The sequence below is a fragment of the Epinephelus fuscoguttatus genome, linkage group LG2 (assembly GCF_011397635.1).
Source record: "Epinephelus fuscoguttatus linkage group LG2, E.fuscoguttatus.final_Chr_v1".
NCBI lineage: Eukaryota > Metazoa > Chordata > Actinopteri > Perciformes > Serranidae > Epinephelus > Epinephelus fuscoguttatus.
In genome coordinates this window covers 4170599-4196992 of record NC_064753.1, presented here as the reverse complement: position 1 = coordinate 4196992, position 26394 = coordinate 4170599, and the positions used below count along the sequence as shown (strand labels likewise).

Here is a 26394-nt window from a genome sequence, read left to right as displayed (position 1 = left end):
TTATTCTGAAACATTTGTCAGAACTTCCTGTGGAAGATACAGTAGCTTGATAGTTTACTTATGGCGCTTCAAATGTAGCTCCTGCCATCTGCTGACGCTTTTAAGTGACTACAACAACATGTCGGCTGAGACATGAACAGACACAAATAATAGTAAAAGTGAAAAAAATAGGACAAGAATAACCCGATGACATCACACACGCCGTGAAAGACGACCGGGGATAATTGGTGAGTACCAGCATGTAGGGTGTACCAGGCATAATGCAAGTCCTGAGTCTGAAATAAGGTTATGTCTGTCAGCGAGACCTATCATGGTTTGAGTTAAAATTGGTGTTAAAGGTAACGCGTTACAGTAATATATTATGCATTAGCAGTAACAAAGTCATATATGCGATTCCAATAGAATTTGGGGTAATATTATAACATTTACAATGTCACATAACGTGTTAGCACCTTAAATAAACTGTTTATTGTTTTCATGTTTCATTCATCCACACTGATCCACATCGTTCCACTTCCACCAGTGCACCACCAAAAAAAGGCTGTGAAGGTTGTTGTGTGTTGTCATGTCACTACCTTATTTATGCAGTATATGGTCGCTACAGACTACATCATAGAAGGGTGCCCTTGATCAGCACATCTAGGTGATGCTGCACTGTGTGTTATCATGTTCAGTGTGTTTCCATTAATATAAGGGTTTATACATTCAGCCATTCAGCTTTTGTGTCCTAAGGCGTCCCGATGATGTGGATATCATATGTTGGATGTTGGATCCCCTACAACTGCAGAGCAACGCCGGTGTCCCGACAAATAGACCTACCGCTGAGAATGACCTACCAACACGATGTGCGCATGTGCAGAGTGAAAAAAAAATTCCAGAGGACACGCCCAATATTATATAATAATAGTCCATTCTGATGGATATTTCCTACCTGACAGAATGAGCTACTCTACTTATAACCACATTTTTAGAGGTAATAGTCCATTCTGATAGATATTTCCTACCTGGCAGAATGAGCTACCATATTTTTAATCACATTTATAGAGGTAATAGTCCATTCTGATAGATATTTCCGACCTGACAGAATGAGCTACTCTACTTATAATTACATTTATATTGGCTGTATGTCTGTTTCTTACAGATATCTGACCTGAGTAGCTACTAAACAATTTTTTTTGCCAGGGTAGGTCATTACGAGTGAGAGGCTGAGTTCATCAGACTAGTCTGACAGGATGAGCTACTGGTAGCTCATCCTGAGTGGGTAGCGCAAACTTTCAGAACACCGGCACACATTCTCGTTGTTATGCATAACTCTCCCTCTGGTGCTGTTGTAGCTGACCGGCACACCAGAAACTGGCAGGTGGGTCTTCCATCTCCAGTGTATTAATTTGTGCTCATCATCGTGACTGACTCGCATGCCATTCTGTTTGTTTTGCTAATCTCATATGTGTTTATTGTATTTCACATCATAGACTCACAAAATATTTATCCATATCTCATAATTATTAGACTTTGATCCTCTGCCTGACCCTCCCTGTGTCCAACACGATTCATTTATTGTTTTTTTTAATCTAGGCTATTAAATCGTTTTTTATTCTTTTTTTCAATTTAATACAAAGTGGTAACAACTGTATGTGAATGCATGAATGGGTCAGACCTGTACAGCAATGGATTTGAAATGAACTGTAATAAACTGGAGCTTCTGTGCTTTGATTACCTGCTGTGAAACAACATGACCCTCATCCATTTAGTTCTTCTGAGGTCATTTTGGTCAAAGTAACACAAAAGTAGTGTAATAGGTAACTCATTACTCTACACAGAGAGGAATATTGTAAAGTAACATTACTCTCAAATGGAGGTAATTAGTAATATGTAATATATATTACATTTTGAGAGTAACTTACCCAGCACTGGTTAGAATGAAATCAATTATCCCAGAGGGCTAAATTATTCCATGTGCTGCATGGTGTTAGTCGAGTCAGTTTTAAGGAAACTTTACTGCACTTAACCAGCTAAAAAAATTTTTTGCATTATGTGTGTTGTTTTTACCTTTAATGGCCAAAAGCAAAAAAGAAAGGGGTTGCAACTTCTTCTGTAACAGATTGTGTTAAATGGACAGATATCGAAATCATATCGTGGCAGGCTTTGTGATATCGGCAAATATCATATTGGTGTCCAAAGAATCAATTGAGTATCGTATCCTGATGAAACTAGTGATTTTTGGGAAAAATATCCAGTGTTGGGCAATAGCGTCACTACAGTAGCGGATGTTTGTAGTTGAACTACATTTCTCAGTAGCTTGGTGGTAGCGTTGCTGTTTTCTGAATCAATTAACTTCTCAGTAGTTAAGCTCTTTTATTGATCACTTAGCGCGGTAGCGTCCACACAAGCTACATTTCCAAAATCATTTCTGAAGCTCAAACGAGGCGGGGATTTCTGTTATGGACTGAAAATCTTCCTTAAACAAGTGAAAATTGTCTAAAAACAAGTTACTTTTTAGGTGATGAGTCTTATTTCAATTGTAATGAGATTTGTTTTGACTAGAAATAAATATTCTTGGTAAGATTTTGAGTTTTTACAGTGTACACACACATACATACACGCATGTACGTTTTTGACCGTGTTGTGACTGTTTGAAGCAGGTCTTCATTCTTGCTGTTGTGGTTTGAGTCGTGTTGGGAGTTAGTGCAGCTCACTGTTCAATAAACAATTGAACTTAACTTTTTTACCTGCCTATCTGTTTGAGTGACAGTTTTATTGATCAGTAAGATAACACTGACTTGGTACAAAGTTGGTTCAATTTAGTAAAAAGCTTGGATGTAGTTGCACTAGTTACTTTCATTTTGCTGTAGCTTAGCTTGCTACATTTCTGAGGGTGATAGCTTTGATGTAGTGAAGCTTCATTTAATATTAGAGTAACTAGTAGCTTAGCTCACTGCACTTTCCAAGTAGCTTGCCCAACACTGAAAATATCACTGTGGATGCTCAGTTTGATCAGTTTGATATTCGACTGATAGAATTGTATTTCATGTCCATGTCAAGTGTCCTTAGCCCACTATTTTCTGAGTTAAAAAACAGAAACATATCCTTAACTCACCTGCTTGGATGCTGGGGAGCAGCAGAGCTGCCAGAAACATAGCACATGTCTTCATCTCTGTCAGCTCGCTGGTGACCAACTGTACACCCGAGGCCTTCAAAGGTTGCTCCAGACCTCCAAGTGGGCGTCAGAAGGGGTTTCACAGTGGGAGGCCACCAAAGCTTCCTAGAACATATCATTGAAATGCAAAAGTTTCAGCAAGGCATGTACAAATAGATGACTCCCTGGAGTACAAGCATGGCAGGAGGTCTGTCACTTCTCTGGACAGCTATATTCTGCAGGGGAGGAGCTCAGACCAGGGTCCGACAACAATACACCCGTGCTCCATTGACTCTAATGCAATTTTTCAGATTTTCAGATTTCCTTAATTTTCAGGCTGGTTTTGTGGTTTTGGTGTGCTTAATGTTTTTCCATGGGGCACGTTGTGTATTAATGATACTCGTTACCTGGAGAGGTAGGAAGAAGATTTACGTTTCTTCCCTGTTTTAAAACCAAAATCAAACCCTGAAAAGTGTAGGGTTAGCTAGCTAGCTACTGAAGATATAGCCTACTGAATGTATACACATGCTGCTTTTGCTTCGTAATGATTATAACAGTGGAAAAAAAGGCCGACCCTGCTGTACAGGAACCAGTGAAGGGAAGCAGGGAAACTTTGCTGATATTAAACCAGCTGTGTGTCATCGTATTGTGCGCAGATAAATGCTGTTTGACTTCCCCCGGAGATCCCTGCTTGTCCGGCGGCGGAGGTCCGGGTGCTGGCAGCAGCACGGGGGCGAAGCCAAACACGGTTCATCTGTTCGCACTGTGATGCCACACAGGTGGTTGAATATCAGCAGAGTTTCCGTTTATATTCATCGTCTTCTGTGGCGATCAGCAGTGATGTGGTGGTTCACTTTTACACTGTGATCTGTAGCCTATAGTTCGGCTTTAGCTTCTAACTATCTTTGTCTTTTTAACCTGTTGTTGCTGCTGAGTCAGTTTGACATCCTGGATATATCCTTCAAACACAGACTGTAGACCCCTCTGTCTGCTTCTCTCTGGAATCACTGTTTCAGTTTTCCAAAAATATGATAATATTAATAATTAGAGGATAAGCGTTTAGAAGATGGATGGATATTAAAGTTTTAATCACAATTTTAGCAAATAATACACACAGGCAATTTCACATTTTTAATGGTCTCAGTGAAGACTTGGTCTCATCTTGACTCATACTCAACACTCAAAACTTAGTTGACTACCGCCTATAAGGCTGCTCAGAATACCACCAGAAGTTGTCAAACATCTCATGCTAAATTCCATGCACTTTTAAACACTACACTGTGCATTCAGATACTAGACATTTTAACACAGATAAACAAACATCACAAATGTATGTGCATCTGCAGTTTACCAAATACAACATTGTTTTGTTCTGGATTGTTTAAAAAGTGTCACTGACCCTAACCTAGGGTTAGGGGTGTACCATATCATCTTGTTCACGATAATACTGATATATTTTTTGATACCATATGAAAAATTCATATCGTGATATTCATAATATTTGGACTTGTTGACATATTGACGACATACTGTTACCCACAAGCATGGTTGAAAGCAAAATTATGAGGGGCTTTATACATGCCTCATCTTTAACCACCTGGGAAACACGAGGTTGTTACTTTTTTAGAGCCAGCTTTCAAGAGTGCAGCGGCAGGATGCGCCTGAGGTTGTTAATCAACTTTAAGAAGCACCATATCATAGCCTCTTTAGCGACTTAGTTAACCATAAATGCTCAAAGCACAGCAACCAGTGAGACATTAAGGTGAATCACAGCAACCATGCCAAATTGATCATAACAATCAGTGTATCCCTGCCCTGGGATATCATCTGAAGTTTAATGGGTGAATATCGTTTTCTTATGTATTCATTTCAGTCTGTTATGGTGATCTTGGCCTGCATTATGATAAGGTCTCATTATGGAGTTTCATAATTGTGCAAGAGCTGTCACTGGCTTTATTTCCAGACTTTACTAATTTACACAGAACCCATGTGCAGGTGGTGAAGATGTATGTAAGGTGACTGGAGAAGCCAGAGTGTGTGTGGCAGCCAACATGGTCACCCCAGTGCACTGTGTGTGTGTGTGCACAGTCGTGTTAACTGCAGCAATTTAACACACAAAGACTACCTGAAAACTTAAAACACACTTGTATATTGACAGTATTGGAAGATATTGCTGAAAATTGTTGACGCCCTGTTTTACAATAATTTAGTGCTATTTGAAGTGCGCACTGATGTGGTGCACTACAGCTGACCATGAGTGTAAGCAGCATACAGTCTGGCCCTCTGCTCTGTGCTTCAGGGAAATGTGATGGTGAGACAACACTGATGAATTAGTGAGTGAAATTCAATGAAACTTTTGAATTGGCTTTTAATTATTACAACTGATGGGTGCTTGTGGAGAAGTCATGGCTAACAAGCACAAGCACAAGTAAAACTGCTGGATTAGATATTTATGACGAAGTGGATCTATGAGTAATATGTGATATAAGGCAAAATTTAATGTGTGAGGGGAATCATTGTACATATAATGATTCCACTCAAGTGTAATTTCTACAATTTGGCTTCAGTTCACCACCTCACCATCTGCATCACCAATTTTATCTGTATCCGAAAACGCATTATGCATGGGTCAGAGTTTCCCTACAGGTGCACACATTCTCCCATATAGTTTGTTTTTATAGATCACAACTTTTGTGTGTGGGAAGGGACTTACACCTCTTTCAGGCCTTGTTTTGTGTATACACAGTAGTTATATATGAAACCCCAGATCTGTAAATATTTGCTTCTGGATTCACAATCATGGGTCTGGAAAGTCTTACTGCCAAGTTAGTGACTGCAGGTTCTTCCTGACCGCAGCTCCATAATAAAATCTGTAAAACATGCCATGGCATTTGCATTTTTAAGTACTCATTTAAAGACTGAACAATGTCCACTGCAGATTAATTCATGGATAGGTAGCTCTGCCTTGTGAAGATTCTCCTAACATTACATGACCTCCAGAAAATCTTCTGAATCTATGTAAACTGTGCAGCATTGTGATGCTGCCCTTGATTTGATGTAATTAGCTCATACTGCCATTTTTGGGGGCTCAGTAAGAGGCTGTGGGCATGAAGAAAGGCTATAACAATTAATAATCATTTATTCTATCATGCAATTAGCCTTGTTGTTTGACTACTGGTGACAGAGTTTGTGGGAGTTTCTCTGTGCAGTCAGCTGTAGTAGGCTGGCCTATTTACCATGCATGTAGATGCACTGTTCACACTGGTGCTGTCTTAATGAGCCAGACACATCCTTATACAGTATCTTACATAAGTGAGTACACCCCTCCCATTTTTGCAAATATTTCATTATATCTTTTCATGGGACAACACTATAGAAATGACACTTTGATATAACTTAAAGTAGTCAGTGTACAGCTTGTATAGTAGTATAGATTTACCTTCCTCTGAAAATTACTCAAAACACAGCCATCAACATCTAAACAGCTGGCAACATAAGCGAGTACACCCCACAGTGAACATGTCCAAATTGTGCCTCAAGTGTCAATATTTTGTGTGCCAACCATTATTGTCTAGCACTGCCTTACCCCTTTGGGCATGGAATTCACCAGAGCTCACAGGTTGCTTCAAGAATGCTCTCCCACTCCTCCATGATGACATCATGGAGTAGATGGATGTAAAGACACCTTCAGCTTGAGGATGGCCCACAGGTGCACAGGTGAGTTTAGGGCTGGATACATACTTGGCCAGTCCATCACCTTTACCTTCAGCTTCCTCAGCAAGGCAGTTGTCATCTACTAGGTGTGTACCTCCCTGGGTGTTGGTCAGTCTTGATTTCCAGTCCACTGTGACCTTAATCTTTGCAAATGTTTGAGTATAACATCAGTCTTTGCCCTGGTCTAATGTGACCTGAAGGCCAAAATACACTGGCAATGAACACTGCGCATCAAAAAATACACCTCTTTTATGTTCAATGTACAACCCAACATCTGCAAGGGCCATTCATTTACAGTGGACAGTATGTGTAATAATTTTACCATTCATCTTAATTTATTTCCATCCAAACGATTTTGTCAAACCTGAGGTTTTGTTTCCATGTGTCTGATTGTCTGAATGCTCATGTTTTACCTCAGTGGTAGTAAACGGTAGTTTCCCTTTAACTAAAATCTAATGTTAGATCAAATAAGTAAGACATAACCCACTCTTTGATGTTTAGTTATTGAAATACCACAATAGCATACCATTTGTAATGTGAAAAACAAATAAGAGACATCAGGACATTCTAATGGATCATTGTTTATTCCATTAAAAACATGGCTACCAACTAAAACATCTAAACACACCAGAATCACTTGATTTCTTTGGTTTCCTAATGAATAAATAGAAAACTTGAGATCACCAACACTGTATGGCAGCAAAACAGCAACATCCTTCAGGGCAGGGCTGGACTGCGCATCGGGAGGACCGGGACTATTCCCGAAGTGCTGGCCTGTGATTGGCCTGCTTATCATTTTTTTCCCAACAGGCAGGCCAAACCAATGCAATCACAGCGGCGCAGTGATGTAAGGAGAGGGATGAGGTGTGTGAGGTTGAGCAACTTGTCAGTTGTGAAAAGACAAGACGCGATTGGTTTGTTTCGATTAACACCCGCCCCAACAGTCCTACGTTGTAAACACAGCCAGCATGGTGAGGAGGGGGTTTGTCAACTTGCGTCTCGTGTGTCTGTGTCTGAGCTCGCTGGCGCTGAGGCTAAAAAACACGATGATTCTGCAAGTATGTTCCCTAAAAAACACTTGTTCTTCTCAGCATGAGGCCCGGGGACCCCCAGGGGTCCTTGAGGCCAGATAAAAGATTGATAAATGGACCCTGTAGTACATTTGGTAAGGCTCCATTTGTACATTCTCAGAGAGAGTTAAATTAACACTGAGGATTGGACTTTACAATTACAGTGTAACAGTGGCGACTGCTGGTCTTTCAAGGAGGGGAAGCTCATTTTCGGCCTACATCATAAAATGTCTCTGTTTATTTATATGTAAATTCTACCCTCCGTTCCTTTTCAAGAAAATGATCTGTGACCCTGTTGTACCAACTAGGCGTCTTTTCCAGGGACTTGACCAGTGTCCTCTCAATAGCCAGCAGAGCTAGGCTGCTTAAACGGCCTTGGCCCATTGTGTTGCGGGTGTAAGACTTGAGCCGCTTTAAAAAGGAGAAGCTCCTCTCTACACCTGCAGATGTAGTTCCAATTGTTGCCACTAATGACAACAGTTTGTACAGCTGAGGCATTGCATTATCCAACTCCATGTCTTTAAGAAACAGCAAGAAATCACACAGCTTTCCCCTGTTGCCCTGCAAGTCCTGGTTTGAATATAGGACTTGAAGTTCAGACCTCAGTCTCCCTGAATCAAAGAACTGGCCATAACTTTTCAGGACACTTTGAAATGCCTCTTCTGGAAACACTTGTCTCAGGAATCTGCTGTGTGAGATTGTCTAGGATGGCCATGTACAGATTTCTGTAGCGCTCCTTGGGATCCTGTAGTTGTGACAGGCAGCGCTTTCTCATGGGCTCAGCTTGTGGGTCTGATGTGAGATCTGCTGCTTTGGCATAAACAGCTTGGAAAGCCCCCTCTGACCTCTTCTCTTTGACAAAAGCAAGAAGAGACTCAATTCTGTTCTTGCAGTACAGAACATCCATAGCCCTCTGCTGGACAATATCAAACACCACATCAGTCTCAGAGAAGATTTGTTTATATGTGTATAACATGAACACAAACTCAAAATCCTCCAGTTTCATCACAAAGCCTTTGGCACAACCTAATGTGTCATCATCCATGGTCTTATCTGCAATGATCTTCTCAAAAGTCTGCAGGAGGGCATCATAATTGTTTGCCCCAGTGCTCACTATCCATGATGTAAAATTCCATTGAGTAGCAGCGTTTCTGGGCAACCTTGAACAGCCTGCAGACTCAAGAAAAGACGTCCTCTTTGTGGATTTTGAGAAAAATGTGGCAAACCGAGAGAGTGATGCGAAAAATATTCTGCACTCAGACAAGCATTTAGCCCCCTAAGACAGCACCAGATTCAGTCTGTGTGCATAGCAATGCACAAACATTGCATTGGGGGCTATTGCTTTAACTTTGGCCTGCAAACCATTGAGAGCTGAAGCCATGACGGCAGCACCGTCATAGGTTTGCGCCACAAGTTTCTCCCTGAAATTGTAGCCCTGCATGTTCTCATTCAAGACCTCAAAAACACACTGAGCATCTCTCCCCCCAGAAACATCAAAAAATCCAATAAAGCGCTCCTGAATTTTACCTGCGCTATCCACATAGCGAACAATGACAGAGAGTTGGGCACGGCAAGCTATATCAGTTGTTTCATCCACCTGCCATGCAAAAAAGGGAGCAGTCTGAATTTCATCTTTGATTTCATCAGAAACAGTGGCTGCAAGAGCAGAGATCAAGTCATTTTGGATTGCATGGGACATACCAGAAAACACAGCTGACGACTGGAATTGTGTGGCCAGGACAGAGTCATATTTAGCTAATGTTTCTGTAAACTCCCTGTAATTCCCCTTGTTGGATGATTCACCACTCTCATCATGCCCCCTAAATGACAGCTCCTGACGACCAAGCAAGGAAGTCACATCAGTAAGGCAGTTTAGGAAGGCCCTGTTTTGTTTGACTGTTTCATTATGTTTTGCCACTTGAATGCGAGCACCTTCATTGATTGCATGCTCAACCCTGACTCTGCCCAGGCAACTTAACCTTGCACATGCACTCACATGTTCATTGCTCTTTTCATGCCTTCTGTATGCCCTGTCAAAGTTAGATAGATCCCCAAAACCCACTTTTGACCAGACAACACATCCCTGAGATGGTTTCATCAAGAGGCATGGCCAACAGTACATTTTATTTGTCACAGCACTTGCAGTCAGCCAGCTTACTTTGTCATACCAGGATAGCTGAAAAGACCAGTTACTTTTCCCCACCCTTTGCACCAAATCAATCTGAGGTGTTGATCTGCCCTGCTGTTTAACTGTAAGTTTCTCCTTGTAAGGAAGACTAGCAAATGGCTTTGCCAAAACCCAGTCGACAATATTCAAATTGTCTGCCATTATGTGCAGCTTGCTAGCACGCTCACTAGCTGGGGCTGCTGCGCGAGGCTAGTGTGACCGCCTGTGAGTGCTTTGGGACGTTGGAGGGGCTGACAGCAGCACCCGCTGCTCATTGGGGACAGTGACTGCAGAGCGACAGAAGTCAGACTCTCCAAACACAAGTACAGTCTCCAGTAACACCACAAAAATATGCTAGATTTGTCGCTAGTCGTTTTAAACAATGATAAAGTTGCTAAGAGGATTGGAAAAGTCTCCAGATCAACTCGGAACAACGGAATGAAACTTGAAAAATGCTCCGGTCTTGGTTTATATTTCAAGATCGCTGATTCGCTCATTTCGCTGTCAATCAAAAAGGGATTCAGCCTCAGACAGATCATCCAATCATCATGCAGAAGCCCAGCGTCCAGGCCAGCCGAGGCCAGCCCACTGCCCCATAGACCCCCAGAGAAGCTGAGCGTCCGATGGGCGGGACAAAACCGAGCATTTATCCAAAGACTGTCTAGTTTCGCTGCAGTGGAACAGCCCACTCTATGCTTCCCCACTGAAGTCTTTGGACGCTGAGCTTCCACTGTTTAATGCACTGTGACGCTACGGGAATGAATGAGAAGAAAGTCGCGTCAGTGACCTGTGATAAATAGCTGATTCTGAACAAAAGTTGAACGCGTTCTAGCGCATATTTAGTCAATGAAATGTAAACACAACAGTACATATTTGACCACTTATTTTTGACATTTTAGGGAAAGCTGAGCTTCCCTTGCAGTCTTAGAGCAATCGCCACTGCAGTGTAAAAATGCAGGCCCTTGAAATTCAAAAGTTTTGAAGTTAAAATAAGGATTGAGATTTGAAAACCATGGACCTACTAGCCACATTTTCACTACTTTTGAGATGATTTATTTGTGCAACAAATGGGATATGATCATTTCATTATCCTATATGAATACAAGGGCAAATCAAGTAAGAAATTCACTGTTATACTGTATAAAGTATAAACTATAGTGTATGCAAAACAACTATAATTCTATGTTTGCTATGTAAAGGTGGAGGTGGTGTTGGTACCAGTCCTGCTGATGCTTCAGAAGGAGAGGCCAGTCCAGAGAAATTGGCAGAAGGTACAGAAAAATGTCTACAGTAGGGAATGTCATTGGTGGTACATAAGCTTGAGTTATTTGCATATTCCTGCACATTACAAGAATGCTATTTATTCATTATTATTATTAATCACCAGCCTGTAACAAGTTGCAGACACATGGACACCAGGCACTGGCAGTTGACATAAATGGCACTCTCATGTAGTTGTAATAATAGCCTTAGTTCAGTGATACTACAGCTTTATTCTATAAAGTGTAAGTGAATTTTGCTGTGTTTGTTGCCTTACTGTGATGTATCCCAGCCCAAACATGCTATGAAAGCTATTGTATATTCCAACCTTGGATTTAGGTTGGGGTTCATTATGGTTCCCTGGTATGACAATGTATTGAAGACTGAAAAAAGGAATATACTGTATTGACCATTTGCCAATATACACAGAGGAGTGTTAATTATTTATGTCTTTTACATGGTAATGACAATCTATTTCATATTTTACTTCAAAATATTTGGTGGGTCAATACCTCCTCAGATGGGTCATGACCTGAAAAATGTTGGAAGCCCTCTTAAGGTAGGATACGTCACTTATCTGTCTAAGTTGACTTATTGAAGTAAGTTCACATACCGTATATTTCCAAATAGTCGCTCGGTGGCAAATAGTCGCCCGGTGGCAAATAGCCACCGGACACCTAATAGCCGCCAGGGGTTTGACCCAATTTTGCGTATTAAACGCCGGTCCGATTAAACGCCCGGGCAATATTTCCTCATTCATTGCCTCATGGCTGTCCCTCCTTGAGGGACTGTTTGCACCTTTATGCACAGGTCGGTGGTGAAGTGGTGCACATGACTCGTGCTACGGACAGACGGACGGATGGACAGACAGAAAGCCACGTGTCTAAAACAGGTAATACATCTGGCTACATCTTTCCCACATCAAATATCCGTGATCGCCTTGACCCGCGTGCGTAAAAGCGCACACAATTCTGTGTCCTCTCACCGCGGATGCTGTGATTTGATGGCCTGGTACTCATTGTAGCCCACTCTTATAAGACCCAACAACAATAATAATAATAATAATAATAATAATAATAAGTTACTGTGGACCTATATGCCATGCCTTTTAATAAAATTACCAGAAGAGTTCGCTGAAAAACAGGTAATGTCAGCCTGAATTACTCACGTGCGTCCTCGGTGAAAATCGCTGACATGCATGGGGAATACAGCTTCTACAGGCTTGCCATAGCTTACTGTCAGGACTCAGGGACCAGAATTCGTGATGGCGGACTGTCGGGATGGCGATATTTCGGTGTGGCGGCCTGTAACTGTTGGTTAAATGGCCCGTTTGGTTGGTATTCGGATAACTGGGGCTTTACTGGTATAATGCAATAGCACCACCCAGCGGTGAAACCCGTGTACATGTGTACACGAAAAAAATGACCCACTCTAAATGTTTAGAGATTTTTGTACACAAACTCATCCCTACATTATACAGTATTTTTGCACTAAAAAACATACTGGACAGGAACTGTAACCAAATAATGGCCTGGTGCAGGTCAGTGCAAAAAAAAAATAAAAGCCTTGAGCAAATAGCCGTCTGATTCTTTTAAACGGCTGGGATCAAAATTGATTTTGTGAAATAAACGCCCAGGCTACTATTTGGAAAAACACAGTAGGTTGAAGTTGCTGTTGGCCTGTATTTTTACTATTCACTGTTGCATTGAATATGGTATTGGCATATTATATCTACTGGCAATATAAGTTGGCATCTAAATGGTTTGCTGACAAAATAATACAATCATGTTTTTCACTTGAGTATAATACCATAGCATTATTTCAGGAGTCATGCTGTGACTGTTGTATTGAGGGGCACATTTTGGTGAGAAGTTCCAGTGGCATGTAGTAGAGAAAAACACTGGACTGGACTGCTGGTGATTAGTTATATGGTGAATACCCATATGTGAAATGGAATAATGCTGTGACTATTGGATTTATACGGAGTGTCCCTGTGACATTGAAGTGAGTGTTGTAGTGACTACTATGCCTATATTGGGGTGCATATTTGTTTTGCCTCAGCCAACATGTGCTACTGTAATGTTGTAAGCTACTGTCATTACCGTCTGTCCTGCATCTCTCTCTCTCTCTCTCTCTCTCTCGCTCTCTCTCTCTCTCTCTCTTTTTCTGTCTCATTGTGTCATACGGATTACTGTTTTACTGTTAATTTATTATGCTGATCTGTTCTGTACGACATCTATTGCACGTCTGTCCGTCCTGGAAGAGGGATCCCTCCTCAGTTGCTCTTCCTGAGGTTTCTACCGTTTTTTTCCCCCCGTTAAAGGGCTTTTTTGGGGAGTTTTTCCTTATCCGCTGTGAGGGTCATAAGGACAGAGGGATGTCGTATGCTGTAAAGCTCTGTGAGGCAAATTGTGATTTGTGATATTGGGCTTTATAAATAAAATTGATTGATTGATTGATTGATTGATTGATTGATTGATTGATTGATTGACTGTGTGTGCGCATGTATGTGTGTGCGTGAACGCGCGTGGGCTGGGTGGCCTGGTTAAATGAATTACTCCCGGCCGAAAATTTCTCCCAGTCCGGCCCTGCTTCAGGGTGGTCCTGAAAGAAAAAAGAACAAACTTCAGATATCAAGTAGTGATTCATTTTTGTATTTATGAAGCCTTTTATATGGAACAATCATTGCAGTGATATTTAGACTGCATTTATTTATATGATCAAGGGCCTTTCCCAAACAACCCCTACATCCTGTCACCACCCACTTCCTCTCCATTTCTAGAGGGGTCCAGCACGTTAAGTGCCATTCCAAACCAATTCGTGGAGAATGGAAGTGGGTTATAAACCCCTCAACAGTGAGCCTGAATTAAAGTCGACTTACTGACCACTGTTGTGTGCTGTGTTGTGTTATACACAAGACTAGTTCAGTGATACTACCCTTACAAATTTAAACTGCTCAAACTAAGATAGCGAGTATTATTGTCACAGCTGTATTGTCAGTCCTGAACACTGATCTTTCTAGCTGTAGATGTAGCTACTGCTAGACATACATACTGCTAACATGGCATCAGTCAACTCCATCCCTGGTATGGTAATCTGTTTTAGGGGTACTTCCCTGGCCTTTCCCATCATAAATTCTACATACACTTGATCACGTGTGTTGGTGAATCACAGTCAGGACAATGTTCCATAGACAATCCGCCTTGCAACACAAAAATGGTTCAGTTGTACCCATTTTATCTTGCTGAAGCTTGGTGGTTTAATACATCTACTAATGCTGAAGTTCTCAACTGTCAACACATTCTCACTCTGACTTCATCCCACATCAATGTTTGGTCATGGACTTTCCACGTCGAAATATGACCAGCCTAGTATGTTGACTATTGGCATTCTGGGATGCCATGTCAACTTCAGCCTGTTACATGCATTGTCTGTCTTATTCAATACACTTCCGTTTTCACAGGAAATGTAGAGTCTGCATACAGTCTCTTTCAAAAATAAACGCACTATGTCGGTACAACACCCGAATTGATGTTTTTTCCTTCAACAACAAACACATGGTTATGTTTAGCCAACACACACACGTGGTGGGGTTTAAGCAACAAAAGCATGTGGTTGGGTTCAGGAAAAAAGAACAGGGTTTGGCTTTACATTCAAATGGAAAGTGTACACTGGTCTCATGGGTGAAAGTCAGTGGTTGTTGGTTGGGTTTAGGAAAAAAGAACAGGGTTTGGCTTTACTTTCAAATGGGAAGCACACACCGGTCTCATGGATGAAAGTCGGTGGTTGTTTGCTAAGGCAAAACTAGCACAGCTTAAAGACAATGTAGCTCCAAACTATTGCATTTTCATCCTGTACTATGCAAGTTTTGGTGGAAAACAACCCTGGGCCACCATAGGAAGCGCAGCAAGTCTCTGTTTTCTGGTGTGACCCTAACTTGATGGAACATACCCTCTCTAACAGCCCTCAAAGCAACAGGCTTCTTTCTGAAATGTAACATGATACCCATAAGCATGTTAGTTAAGTTGGAACCCTGAATTAGCTCATTGTTCAATAAGAATCCACTGAAAGAGGCAGGGCAGTCCAATACAGCATGGATGGGTGCTTTCTTAGGATGGTAAACACTATGGTGAGGTATATACCCCACATTTTCATTGCGTAGTTTGAGCTCAGATCTTGGTACAACTACAGCATGGCTTTCCTCAATGGCCCTTACCAGGAAGGCAGTGCTGGACACTTGACAACTGTCAGGCACTTGGGCACTAACGGCAGTTGATAATGCCCATCCTTGATATCAGCCCTTTCCATTATCCTCATGAGTCTTTAGTCCTCCTCCAACATCTCAATCTTTTCTTTATAAGCTATTTCTGGAAAGTCATAATTATATTTCTTAAGTAGCAAGTTACTTAGGTTGGACACTGAAATGCAATTAGCATTGATAAATGGATTCATTTCAGTAGACGAGTTGTCAAAGGCCACGGACACAAGACTGGAAACTGATGTTAAGCCGGGAGAACTGAGTAGAGGTTGACTTGGGAGCTAGAGCTGGGCTGTTTGAAGTTGCTATGGTGATGAGAGTACTTCTTTTACAAGCTGGAGCAATTCTCAGCTTTAAGTCTTTTGTTATATTGTATATATATTGTTTTACTATATATCCATGGCAATATTTGCATGTCTTTCAATGGAAGTGATGAAACAGGGTTCATCTCTTTCTGCATTCAATTGATGATTAGCTACTGTCCTACACCTCTCCCATTGCTTACATGGCAGATTTGCTACCACACACTTCATGTTAGTAGCATGAGCAAGGGGCGGCTGTGGCTCAGAGGCAGAGTGGGTTGTCCACCAATCAGAAGATCAACGGTTCGATTGATGAGCAAGATACTGAACCCCACATTGCTCTCGATGATGCTTTGAGTGGTCGGATGAAAAGAAAAGCGCTATACAAATGCAGGTCCATTTACCATGATACCTTTACCTTTCTTCTGATATGCATCAGCAATAAGGATTTTGTTGTCTTAATGTTTTTGTAGTGGCGGTTTTTTACTCTTTGTAGCCTCTTTTAGTTTCCATATGTTGACAGAGTTTTTGGTTGTCCTTCAGTGAATCATTCCAAAAAGAGCAGTCTACCCTGGTTACTGCTTGTTCTCTCTTCAGTGCATTGCTCAAATGAAGCTCAACATTAGTTAAATCAGGAGGACTTTCTTTATGCTATATTCATTCACAATTCTCTCTATCCCACCCCCACAGCTTCCTTCAATCAGCTGATTATGAGCATTCCCTCTCCTGGTTAGCCAGTCAAACTTTGCCACAATCTTCTTCAGCCATTCATGTTGCTGCTGCCAAACGCTAAATCTGTTCTTCTCTCTGCTCCTGTCAGCTATTATTTTAGGCAGAATTGTTGCACTCTCCTCCACCCCATACACCTCCAGTCACCTTATCCAGAGCCCAGGGCCAGCTCACCAAACGCCCACCCCTCCATACATACATCCAGATCATCAGCTCCCTCTTCATCTCATCTCATTACCACCACCAGCATCTAGACTCCACAGGGGGGTTCCTTAATCTACTAAATCTTTACCATCCTCCTGGAATAGATGATATCACAATGGGGTCTAATTGCCAAAAACTTTTCACATTTCTCATTCTTATGTGCATATGTAAATAAATATTCTTATATTCTTTCTCTCAGAATGATTCTCTCCTGATTGAAATGTCCTCATAAAGCTCAGATATTAAAAACCCACTTTTCTTCTTTGGCATGTATCATCAAACACACAATCGTGTTTTTTTGCAAATCCAGTGAACAAATGGGATTGAATCATCATTAAAACAAATTAAACTCCACATGTACTACAATTTACTAGTGCATAGTGCAGCTTTGAGCAGCATCATACTAATCAAATATAGCATTTACATGGGCTCACCCTTACTTGTGTTACTGCTTCACATTCTGAGTGGAATACTGGTGTGCATTCAAACAAAGCCATTGATTCCCTATATGAGAGAAATATCTTCCCTCACCAGGAGAGGATAGCATGAAGTATATGTAATGAGAATCAGTACATTCCCATTGAGCCATGGCAGAATAAAGTAGCTGTGTAGCGCTTGGTGGTGGATGATCAGATGCATTTAACTTCAACACTTCAACAGTTTCCATTTCAAACTCATACCAAGAGGTCATAGTCCTCAACAGTGTTTGGCAAGTTACTCTCAAAATGTAATAGATTCACATTACATAGGGGCGGCAGTAGCTCAGTCCATAGGGACTTGGGTTGGGAACCGGAGGGTCGCCTGTTCAAGTACCCATCCGGACCACATATGGAGCGTGGACTGGTGGCTGGAGAGGTGCCAGTCCCCCGAACCGCTTGGGGCACCTGACCAAGGCAGCCCCATCACTCTGACATCCCTCCACTTTGTGTATGTATAGGTCCTGTTTGTGCCCCCCTCAGGGGAAATTTAAAGGCTTCATTTAAAGGCTCCTCAAGATCCGCTAGCTATATGTCCTCTGTGAAAAAGTCCAGTCTCTGTAGGCAGCCCAGGCTCCGCAAATGGCAAAAAAACACTTCACTTCTGTTTACGTTCAACAATGTTATCAAACACAACGGAGCTAGCTCGCCTATTAGCCTCATTGTAGCTTGTAACTGCCTCTCCGGGCACCGTGTTAACGTGTGTGCGCTTGCGCGAGAATATGAGCCATGGGCACCGCGTTCGTGTGTGTGCTTGTTTTCGCTGGTCTCGCACTGGCTGGTTGGTGCAGCCTGGACCACAATGTTTCTGTTGCCATTTGTGGAGCCTGGGCTGCCTACAGAGACCGGACTTTTTCACAGCATATTCAGAGGACATGCAGCTAGCGGATCGTGAGGATATGTTTGCTGTGTGTGACAAAAACTTTTCAAGCTTAGGAAGACTTGGAGAGCCTTTAAAAGTAATAAGGTGCTTTAGAATATTACCCTTTGTGTAGACTAATAACTTACATATTACACTACCTTTGTGTTACTTTCACCAAAATGAGCTCAGAAGAACTAATGTTCATTTTAAATGGATGAGGGTCATGTTGTTTCACAGCAGGTAATCAAAGCACAGAAGCTCCAGTTCATTTCAAATCCAGTGCTGCACAGGACAGGTCTGACCCATTCATGCATTCACATACAGTGGTTACTACTTTATATCAAAATGATGTAAATGATAAAGAACAAATATTTAATCTGGACTGTCTACAATAAATGAATAGCCTTGAACACAGGGAGGGTCAGGCAGAGGATCAAAGTCTGTATGAGATACGGATAAATGTTTGTGGGCCTATGATACAAAACACAATTAACAAATATTAAAGTTAGTACAAGAAACAATACGGCGTGCGATCAAGTCACTATGACGAGCATGCATAAGAACAGGACTGTGTACTGCCGTTGATGTAGTTGTTGGGGATGTGAATGGAAACACATCCAATATATATTAACATCATCCAGATGTGTTGATCATCAAGATGAGGAAAAAACAAGCCGGAGGCCAGCTCCTTATCCTCGCTGCTTTCAGGCAACCTTAGGACACAAAAGCAGAACAGGATACGTTGTAGGTATATGAATGGAAACACAATGAACATGATAATGCACATGATCACCAGCACCCCTCTATGAGGTAGAGTGGGTTGTCCACTAATAGTAAAATCTGCGGTTTCATCCCCGGCTCCCCCAGTCCGCCTGTTTAAGTGTCCTTGGGCAAGATACTGAACCATAAAATTGCTCCTGATGATTGTTCCATCTGTGTTTGTGTGTGAATGCATGTGGCAGCATGTATGGTAGCCTTGGCCACTAGTGTGTGAATGGGTGAATGTGACGTGTTAAAGCGCACTGAGTGGTCAGAAGACTAGAAAAGCACTTTGTGCAGTCCATTTACATGGATTTGTTCTTCTGCCAACCAGAAGGAGGAAGAATATATTTTATATTTTGTTGTCTCATTCTAGTAATGTCATGTAAAATAACAGGGATGAAACCCTTTTTCACATGCAAGATTTGAAATTTTTCTAAATTAGTGTGGACATGAGCACAGCTCTGAAGAGAGGTGAATACAAGCCTTGAATGAAGACATTAGCTTTCCTGTGGTGGATGATACCTGCTCTCCTGTTTCCAGTCCATGGCAGGGGGCTCATTCTGTCAGCAGAGACAGATTATCTCCCTTTCACGCCCTCAGCCTTCACCTTCAGCCCTCAAACTACTGACAATGACACTATACAATGGTGTCATACTCCAAACCAGTGCAATTCTTCAGTAAGTCAGTATAACTATGGCCTAAAGAAAACAGTGACATTAGGAAATCCATCATAAAGTTAGATTAATGTGAGAGGCAACACACAGAGATGAAGCCATACAGTAGCTTATGTGCTTCCAGACCCTGTTGGTTATTAAACACTTTATGTGCTCAGAGCAGCTGTGAACCCAAGCTTACAGCACTCTGACAACATTCAAGCATACTTCCTAAAAATAAAAAAAAATGTCAGAGAAAAAAATGCCACCTTCCCTTCTGAACTAAGCTGCCTGGCAGACGACACAGCAACACACAGATTCAAACATATCTGCCAGCAACTGAACTGAGGATGAAGGACACAAGGTGTTTTCATGACTTCCACAGTAGAATAAACTTACAGTTCATCTCTTACAAAGATATGTTTTCAGTCCATGAATAGTAGGTAATAATATATCTCTGGGGAAGTACAAAGTATTGGGTGGAGCTGGTATTTGTATTAGTGGCAGCTCTGTTTGAGGTCTTACTAAACTCCTGCCATATGGAGGTGAGGAAAATCTGCTGACATCACACACACACGCACGCACGCACGCACGCACGCACGCACGCACACACACACACACACACTTAACTTTTTCCAGGCACATTTATGTCTGCATAAATGTTTTGCTCTCTGTCTCCTCCACAGGAAGCCAATCCCATTACAGCCCCAGGAATCTCATGCCACTGTTGTAGATTTTGATAAGCTTATAATGCATTCCACTTAAAGGAGGAAAATCACATATCCTAGCTGAGAGGATGTAGTTTCCATCTGTGTGTTACTAGTGCACTTCTTTGCTTGCCAATGAAATGTGGAGCCAGTATTTAGGCTCATACTATCCCCCATAGATCCTAACCCCTTTTTGTAGCCCCCCAAACAACCGTTAGGAGTCACCTAATGTAGTATGACGGACATGATCCCTCACAAGGCATATAGCACCTGAACAAGCAACCCAGTCTCACTCCGAAGTCAAAGTCAGTAACTAGTAACAGCTAGTGGACCAAATTGTTCCACACCTGAGCAGGGAGCAGTATAATCCCAACCAGACAATGTTTGACATTGTATTTATCTGCAGAGACTTTCAGATGCCCAAGAATGACACTCAACCAGGAGGTACCAGATATAATGACAATCTTTATTTCATGAATACAATCAAGGAAAGCTTTAAGTTAAAAGTGTGGGGGCCTGAAGTTCAAACAGAGGGCATGGAACATTATGGGCCTACTGGCGGGGGAAACTAGAGCTGGTCGACATCCCAAGAAAAAGGGTGCACATCACTATTAAAGAAAAGTAATGCACACCATCCCACAAGCTGTATAACACACTTCAATTTCCGCACACATGGACTCCGGCGTTTTTTCGGACCTAATTTTATTGCAGAGTTTTGCACAGCGGTGGCCAGATCTTTGCTCTCAAACCACAAAGAAATGTGATGGCACAACAGTCTCTTTCAGTACATTATTCTATGCTTTCTTTTGATTTTCACATTGGCTAGTCATCCTGTTTAATTTGTCTTCTGATTAAATCGGAACCGATGAAACAAGTTGTAGGAAGCCTCTGCAAGTAATTGGTTGCTGGCAGACACTCTGTGCTGCAATAAAATGGTTAATCAGCAGTGCCATGCACTGTAGAGCCGATGCGCTGCTGGTTCTGCCGGCCTGAATAGAATATAATGTCTATAGCCTTACTGTTGTGTACAGCCTTTATAGACTGAGCTGAGTAGTGATGTGCGGGTTGACCCGCAAGTGGACCTGCAGGTCGGGCAGCAGTGATCGTCTGTTAAATCGGTCTGTAAATGATATTTTGACATTATTAGCTATTATTGTCACGACATCCGAAGGTACTGATGCGTTGAGCAGGTGACAGTCCACGGCCGTTTTCAAAACACATGTAGGAGCCATTATTTGTCTGCTTATTTTCAGTCTGTCTGTTTGTTTATTTTTCAAGTTGTCACTGGGTGGCAGTGCAGATTAGGGTGGTGGTTTGGGTCCACGTCATGATGGGTGCAATCAGTATATAGGCTCAGGTGTGCTGGGCGGCCATTTTATGCATGGGTGACGGGGAGACTGCACGGTTTTTACCGCTCCCTAAGACGCCACTTTGCACCAGCCAGAACCATCACAATTAGTCAGATCATTCCATAAAACTTTTTGCCATGATGTAAACCTGCTCTGAACGTGACGGTAATAAATGGGAACCTCACCCGACCGTGGACGTCGCTGTGGACATTCATTCATTCCTCCATTCATTCATTCAGTCGTCCAGTTAAGCGCGTCAAAAACAAGTCCTATCCCGCACCCAGCCGAGTGGCTAATTGGTTGCCAGGATAGCCGCTACAACACACTTGTGTCACGCACTCCAAAAGAAACTTGTTGAAACTTTAAACAATAATTTATTGTACAAAACGGGGGAAACAAACGCTGACAAAAACGGTTCCATAATTCATATTAAATTCAAAAGATAATGAAAAAACAGCTACAAGTTAGAGGGAATAGTGATAAAGTGGTAAAACTTGGCATTGATCCACAGCCTCAGACGGATGCGCTAAAGTGTGCCGTGTGCACAAGCTCAGTTGGTAGGATACTATTGAGCTACTACTAATACTTAATTTTGATTTTTATTGATAACCTACATTTACCTACAACAAAGACTACATTTAGCACCAAAAAATATGTGTAAAAAAAAAAAAAAAAAAGTAAATAAAAAAAACGAATATCGAATACCAAATTTTCATAACGAATACCTACCCATAGAAACAAATATTCGAATATCCGAATATTTGAGTACAGCCCTACAAATACAATAATAAGAAATCAATTCATAACAATTAGTAAAAAGAACCGATGTAACTTGCATGACCATCAAGACTGCCCCCCCGGGGTCTAGGCTTGTGGCACTGTCCAACTCCCCGGGGGAACCACAGCTTCGTCAGACGGCACAGCGGAAGAGGAAGAGATGCCCACTGAAGCAGGAGCAGCAGGTAACGCCAACAGCAGCATGCTGGAGGCGACAGCTAAGCTGGAGAGCATTTGCCGGCTAACGCTCCTATCAACCCAGCCCTAACTATCTAAAGGAGGCGCAGGCCCTAGCAACCACGAACGACACCCTCCCTCCCAGGATGAACGCAGCCACACATGCAACAGGTCGCTCCCCAGACACACAGACAAATGAATGGTGCTCTGCTTTTGGAGCATACCTATGTTCCCCGGGTTCTATGTTCCCTGGGCCCTATGTTCCCCGCTTTGTATGGGATCCCAAAAGGGTCCTATGTTCCCCGCTTTGTATGGGACCGGGGAACATAGAACGCTTTTTAATAATAAGGGTTCTATGTTCCCCGCTTTTCCCCGAAAGGACCCGGGAAACATAGGCCCTTTTTTTTAAAAAAAAAAGGGTCCTAACCCCTTTTTCTCAAAAGGGTCTTATGTTCCCCGGCAACAGTGGGGAACATAGAACCCTTTTTAAGAAAAAGGGTTCTATGTTCCCCGGCAACAGTGGGGAACATAGAACCCTTTTTCTTAAAAAGGGTTCTATGTCCCATACAAAGCGGGGGACATATTTCCTTTTGGGGAAAGCGGGGATCGGGGAACATAGAACCCGGGGAACATAGAACCCGGGGAATATAGGGATGACCCCCAACCCATACAATCAGCTGCAGCTGCATCTCATCAGTTCACAGCAGTGGTACGCTCAACAGTTCAATCACACCACAGTAGCCAAGAGGAAGGTACAAAAATCAAGGACACAGTGCCAAAAAATAAATCTGAAACGCAGACAATTTTTGTTCCTAAATGAAAGTTGAGAGTGTCTTTTGCTGGCGAGCACTGAAGCAGAAGATGGGGATGAAGAGCAATGCAGAGTTGGCCAGTTAGACGCCAGTGGTAAGCTTAGCTTGCTTAAGTATTGGTTTTTACATAACAATATGTAACATTCCTACAACAGTACAGTAGCTTGCAGTGTTATGAGGGGGGGCCAAGTTTGAATACTGTGTTTACACATGTTTAAAGTGATTTAGTAACCTTGTCATCACTGTATTTTGACAGCTATTTTAGATTTAGTCTTAGTCTTGAGATGAAAATACTCATTAGTTTTAGTCACATTTTTGTCTTTATAGTTTTAGTCAACGAAAATTCATGACATTTTAGTCAACTTTTAGTCATTATGTTTGTTTTTGTTTTTTTATCTTTAAACTAATCCAGTAAGGGTATGTCATGTATCAGAAATTAGAATCAAGGTGACAGGCTGTATAAAAATTTTATTTAGACAATGTTTTTCTACAACTACAAATAATGTCTACACACTTACAAACTTTCATTTCTCCAGCAGTTTTTGACAGCTTTAAGGGGTGATTTATGAGCGCACACGAGCATGAGCATGTGAAAGCTCATCATCTCTCTATTTATGCTCTCAAAAACTTTGACACCACAAATAGCTAATCTGAGATAACTAGGATTTGTAACCAGGTACCCAGGATCTGTAAATTCTGACTTATCCATCTCACTGTTAAGTAGCAGATAAATAACTTACCCAACATATTAGTCTGGAGGTTTAAACTGTCACAGAGTCGGTCATTAAAATTAAACTTTCAGCTGTCAGATAAAACTGATCTGAGTTCAGACTGTTTACTTAAGGCACAGCTACACTCACAGGTAACTGAGCCTCCGACCTGCCTGTCAAACAGCATCAACCCATAAACCCTCTGGAAATAGTCCGATTTGGGTGCAGTTCTGTTGACATCAACAGTCTGGCAACCAGTGGCTGCTTGCTCTGCTGCCGTTCGATGGCTAACAAATGGAGCTGCTAACAGCCACTGCTGCAACTAACAAACTCCACAAAGCCATTCAGCAGCTCCACAATCCACAGTCAGATACACACAGCTGCTTTTTTACTGCTGAACTACAGCTCACAACTCACACCAATGGCTGACGCTGCTCAGGTCTAAGTGTTTTTGCTAGCTACCAAAACATTGTGGTGCAGACTGTTTACTGGAGTTTACCAGCCTGTTGCTCATGCAGCAGTTAAAGATAATAACAAGCAAGGCCGCTCTCGGCTTTTACTGTCCGATAGTCCACCACTAACATTTTCGTCATGTCTTGTCTCATCAACAGAAATGAAACATAGATTTCATCTTAGTTTTTATTATCAGTATCTCTTTTTAGCTTGTCATCGCCTCGTTATCGTCATGGAGAAAAGGTCATTGACAAAAAAATTTCGTCATAGTTTTTGTCAAAAAAAATTATTACTGGTAGCAGCTGATAGACACTAACCTAGTTGGCTTTTGTAGGAAACTATTGTGAGGTATGGAACTAAAATTAGTTATTTGCCTGTTTTTTTTACTAATAAAGAGTGGTTGTGCCATGTCAATCACTTTTCCGTTTGATTCCTGGTGTCAAAATTATACAAAAAGTGGGTTCATTTTTTTTTTTTTTTTTTTTTTTTTGTATGTTGTCCAATGTATTGGTGTTTTTTTTCCATTCGAGTTGACATCAATTTGAGTTCAATTCAAGGAGTGTTCACTTATATTGTTCCTCCAGCAGGGACTTCTGCTGTTGTGTTCCTTTCCAAACAGCAGTCAACCTTTAGTAAAGCCTTATTGCGGCACAGCTTTGTGCTGGCTGTGATACAGTGACTCAACAAGTCATCACTTACAGCCTTTTGTGTGGGAGGCAGGAGCAGAACAATAGGAGCAAAGACATGGAGGAACCAGCTTAAAAGGACCTAGCAGTAAACAGTCAACTGAAAGCAGACATAATGATACTTATTGTTGGAATTAGAGTATTTTTGAACACATGATTGTTTTACTGGAAGTCTTTCACTGAAAAAACAACAACAGCAAAACAGGTAAACAATCAGAACATTAACAACAACAAAAAACAGGGCAAAGAACCAAATTTATGTTGTTCCCTTCAAATGGTACCATCTCCGAAAACAAATGTCACCTTGACTTGACCTCAGCTGCCAGTACTGCAAGTTTGAAAACATGAGATGCATCACTTTTCTATGTTTCATCAAAGTGTGATTAGTGGTGGATCAGTGTGCGTGTCTGACAGCCAGACAAACAGCTACTGATCCATAATTCATCTTAAGGGAATCAAAACTGAACAGGAAAATGACCAGAAATCTTACCCAGGGCTTGACAAGTGTAATTATCCACAACAAAAGACTGCATCAGTGCCTTCTTTGTTTTATGTGTTGTGTTCAGCTTTATCACATCAGAGCCAAATCATTACACTTTACCCAAGCCAAAATCTACGAGTCATTTCCACTGGGGACAGAGGGACATGTCCCCCTTACTTTTCAAAATCCTATCTTTTTCCACCAAAACTGACAGTACCAGCTTGTGAATGTTATACTCTGGCAGTCCAACTACCAAAAAGCCAGATTCGGCCTGGGGTAAAGCCAGGAATTGAGATCTTGGAAAACAGTAGTCGATTTATTTATTTACTATTTTGAATGCGATTATGTCTTAGCACTGTTTAGTTATAGATATTTTCCAGTACAGTATAATGGTATGATGGTCAATTTGAGACTTTATCAGCAGTCACGTTAAAGTCATGTTAAAATCTGCCAGGAAGTCTAACATTAGTCTTGGTTGCAGCCGGGCCAGCAGTACGAGGAGGAAAAATCAATGTGTATCTTCGTAAATTGATGATCACATTCTTTTGTGATCATCACTTTAAGATACACTTAGATTTTTGCTAAAAAAAAAAAACAAACACACACACACACACACAAAAACAAACAAACAAACAAACAAACAAAGACA

General features: G+C 41.6%; 1 protein-coding gene across 2 annotated transcripts in view; it reads right to left on the bottom strand.

The window, feature by feature from the left end:
- LOC125904965 (cell migration-inducing and hyaluronan-binding protein-like) overlaps window positions 1-26394 on the bottom strand; it is a 430780-nt gene that overhangs the window by 250913 nt on the left and 153473 nt on the right. Inside the window, exon 2 of one of the 2 annotated variants that reach the window (XM_049602687.1) lies at window positions 3098-3262. The exons of the other annotated variant lie outside the window; for it this stretch is intronic. Coding sequence (XP_049458644.1) covers window positions 3098-3152 — 55 coding nt within the window. The 5' untranslated portion in view covers window positions 3153-3262. The remainder of the gene's footprint in view (window positions 1-3097; window positions 3263-26394) is intronic. 2 annotated transcript variants of the gene reach the window in all.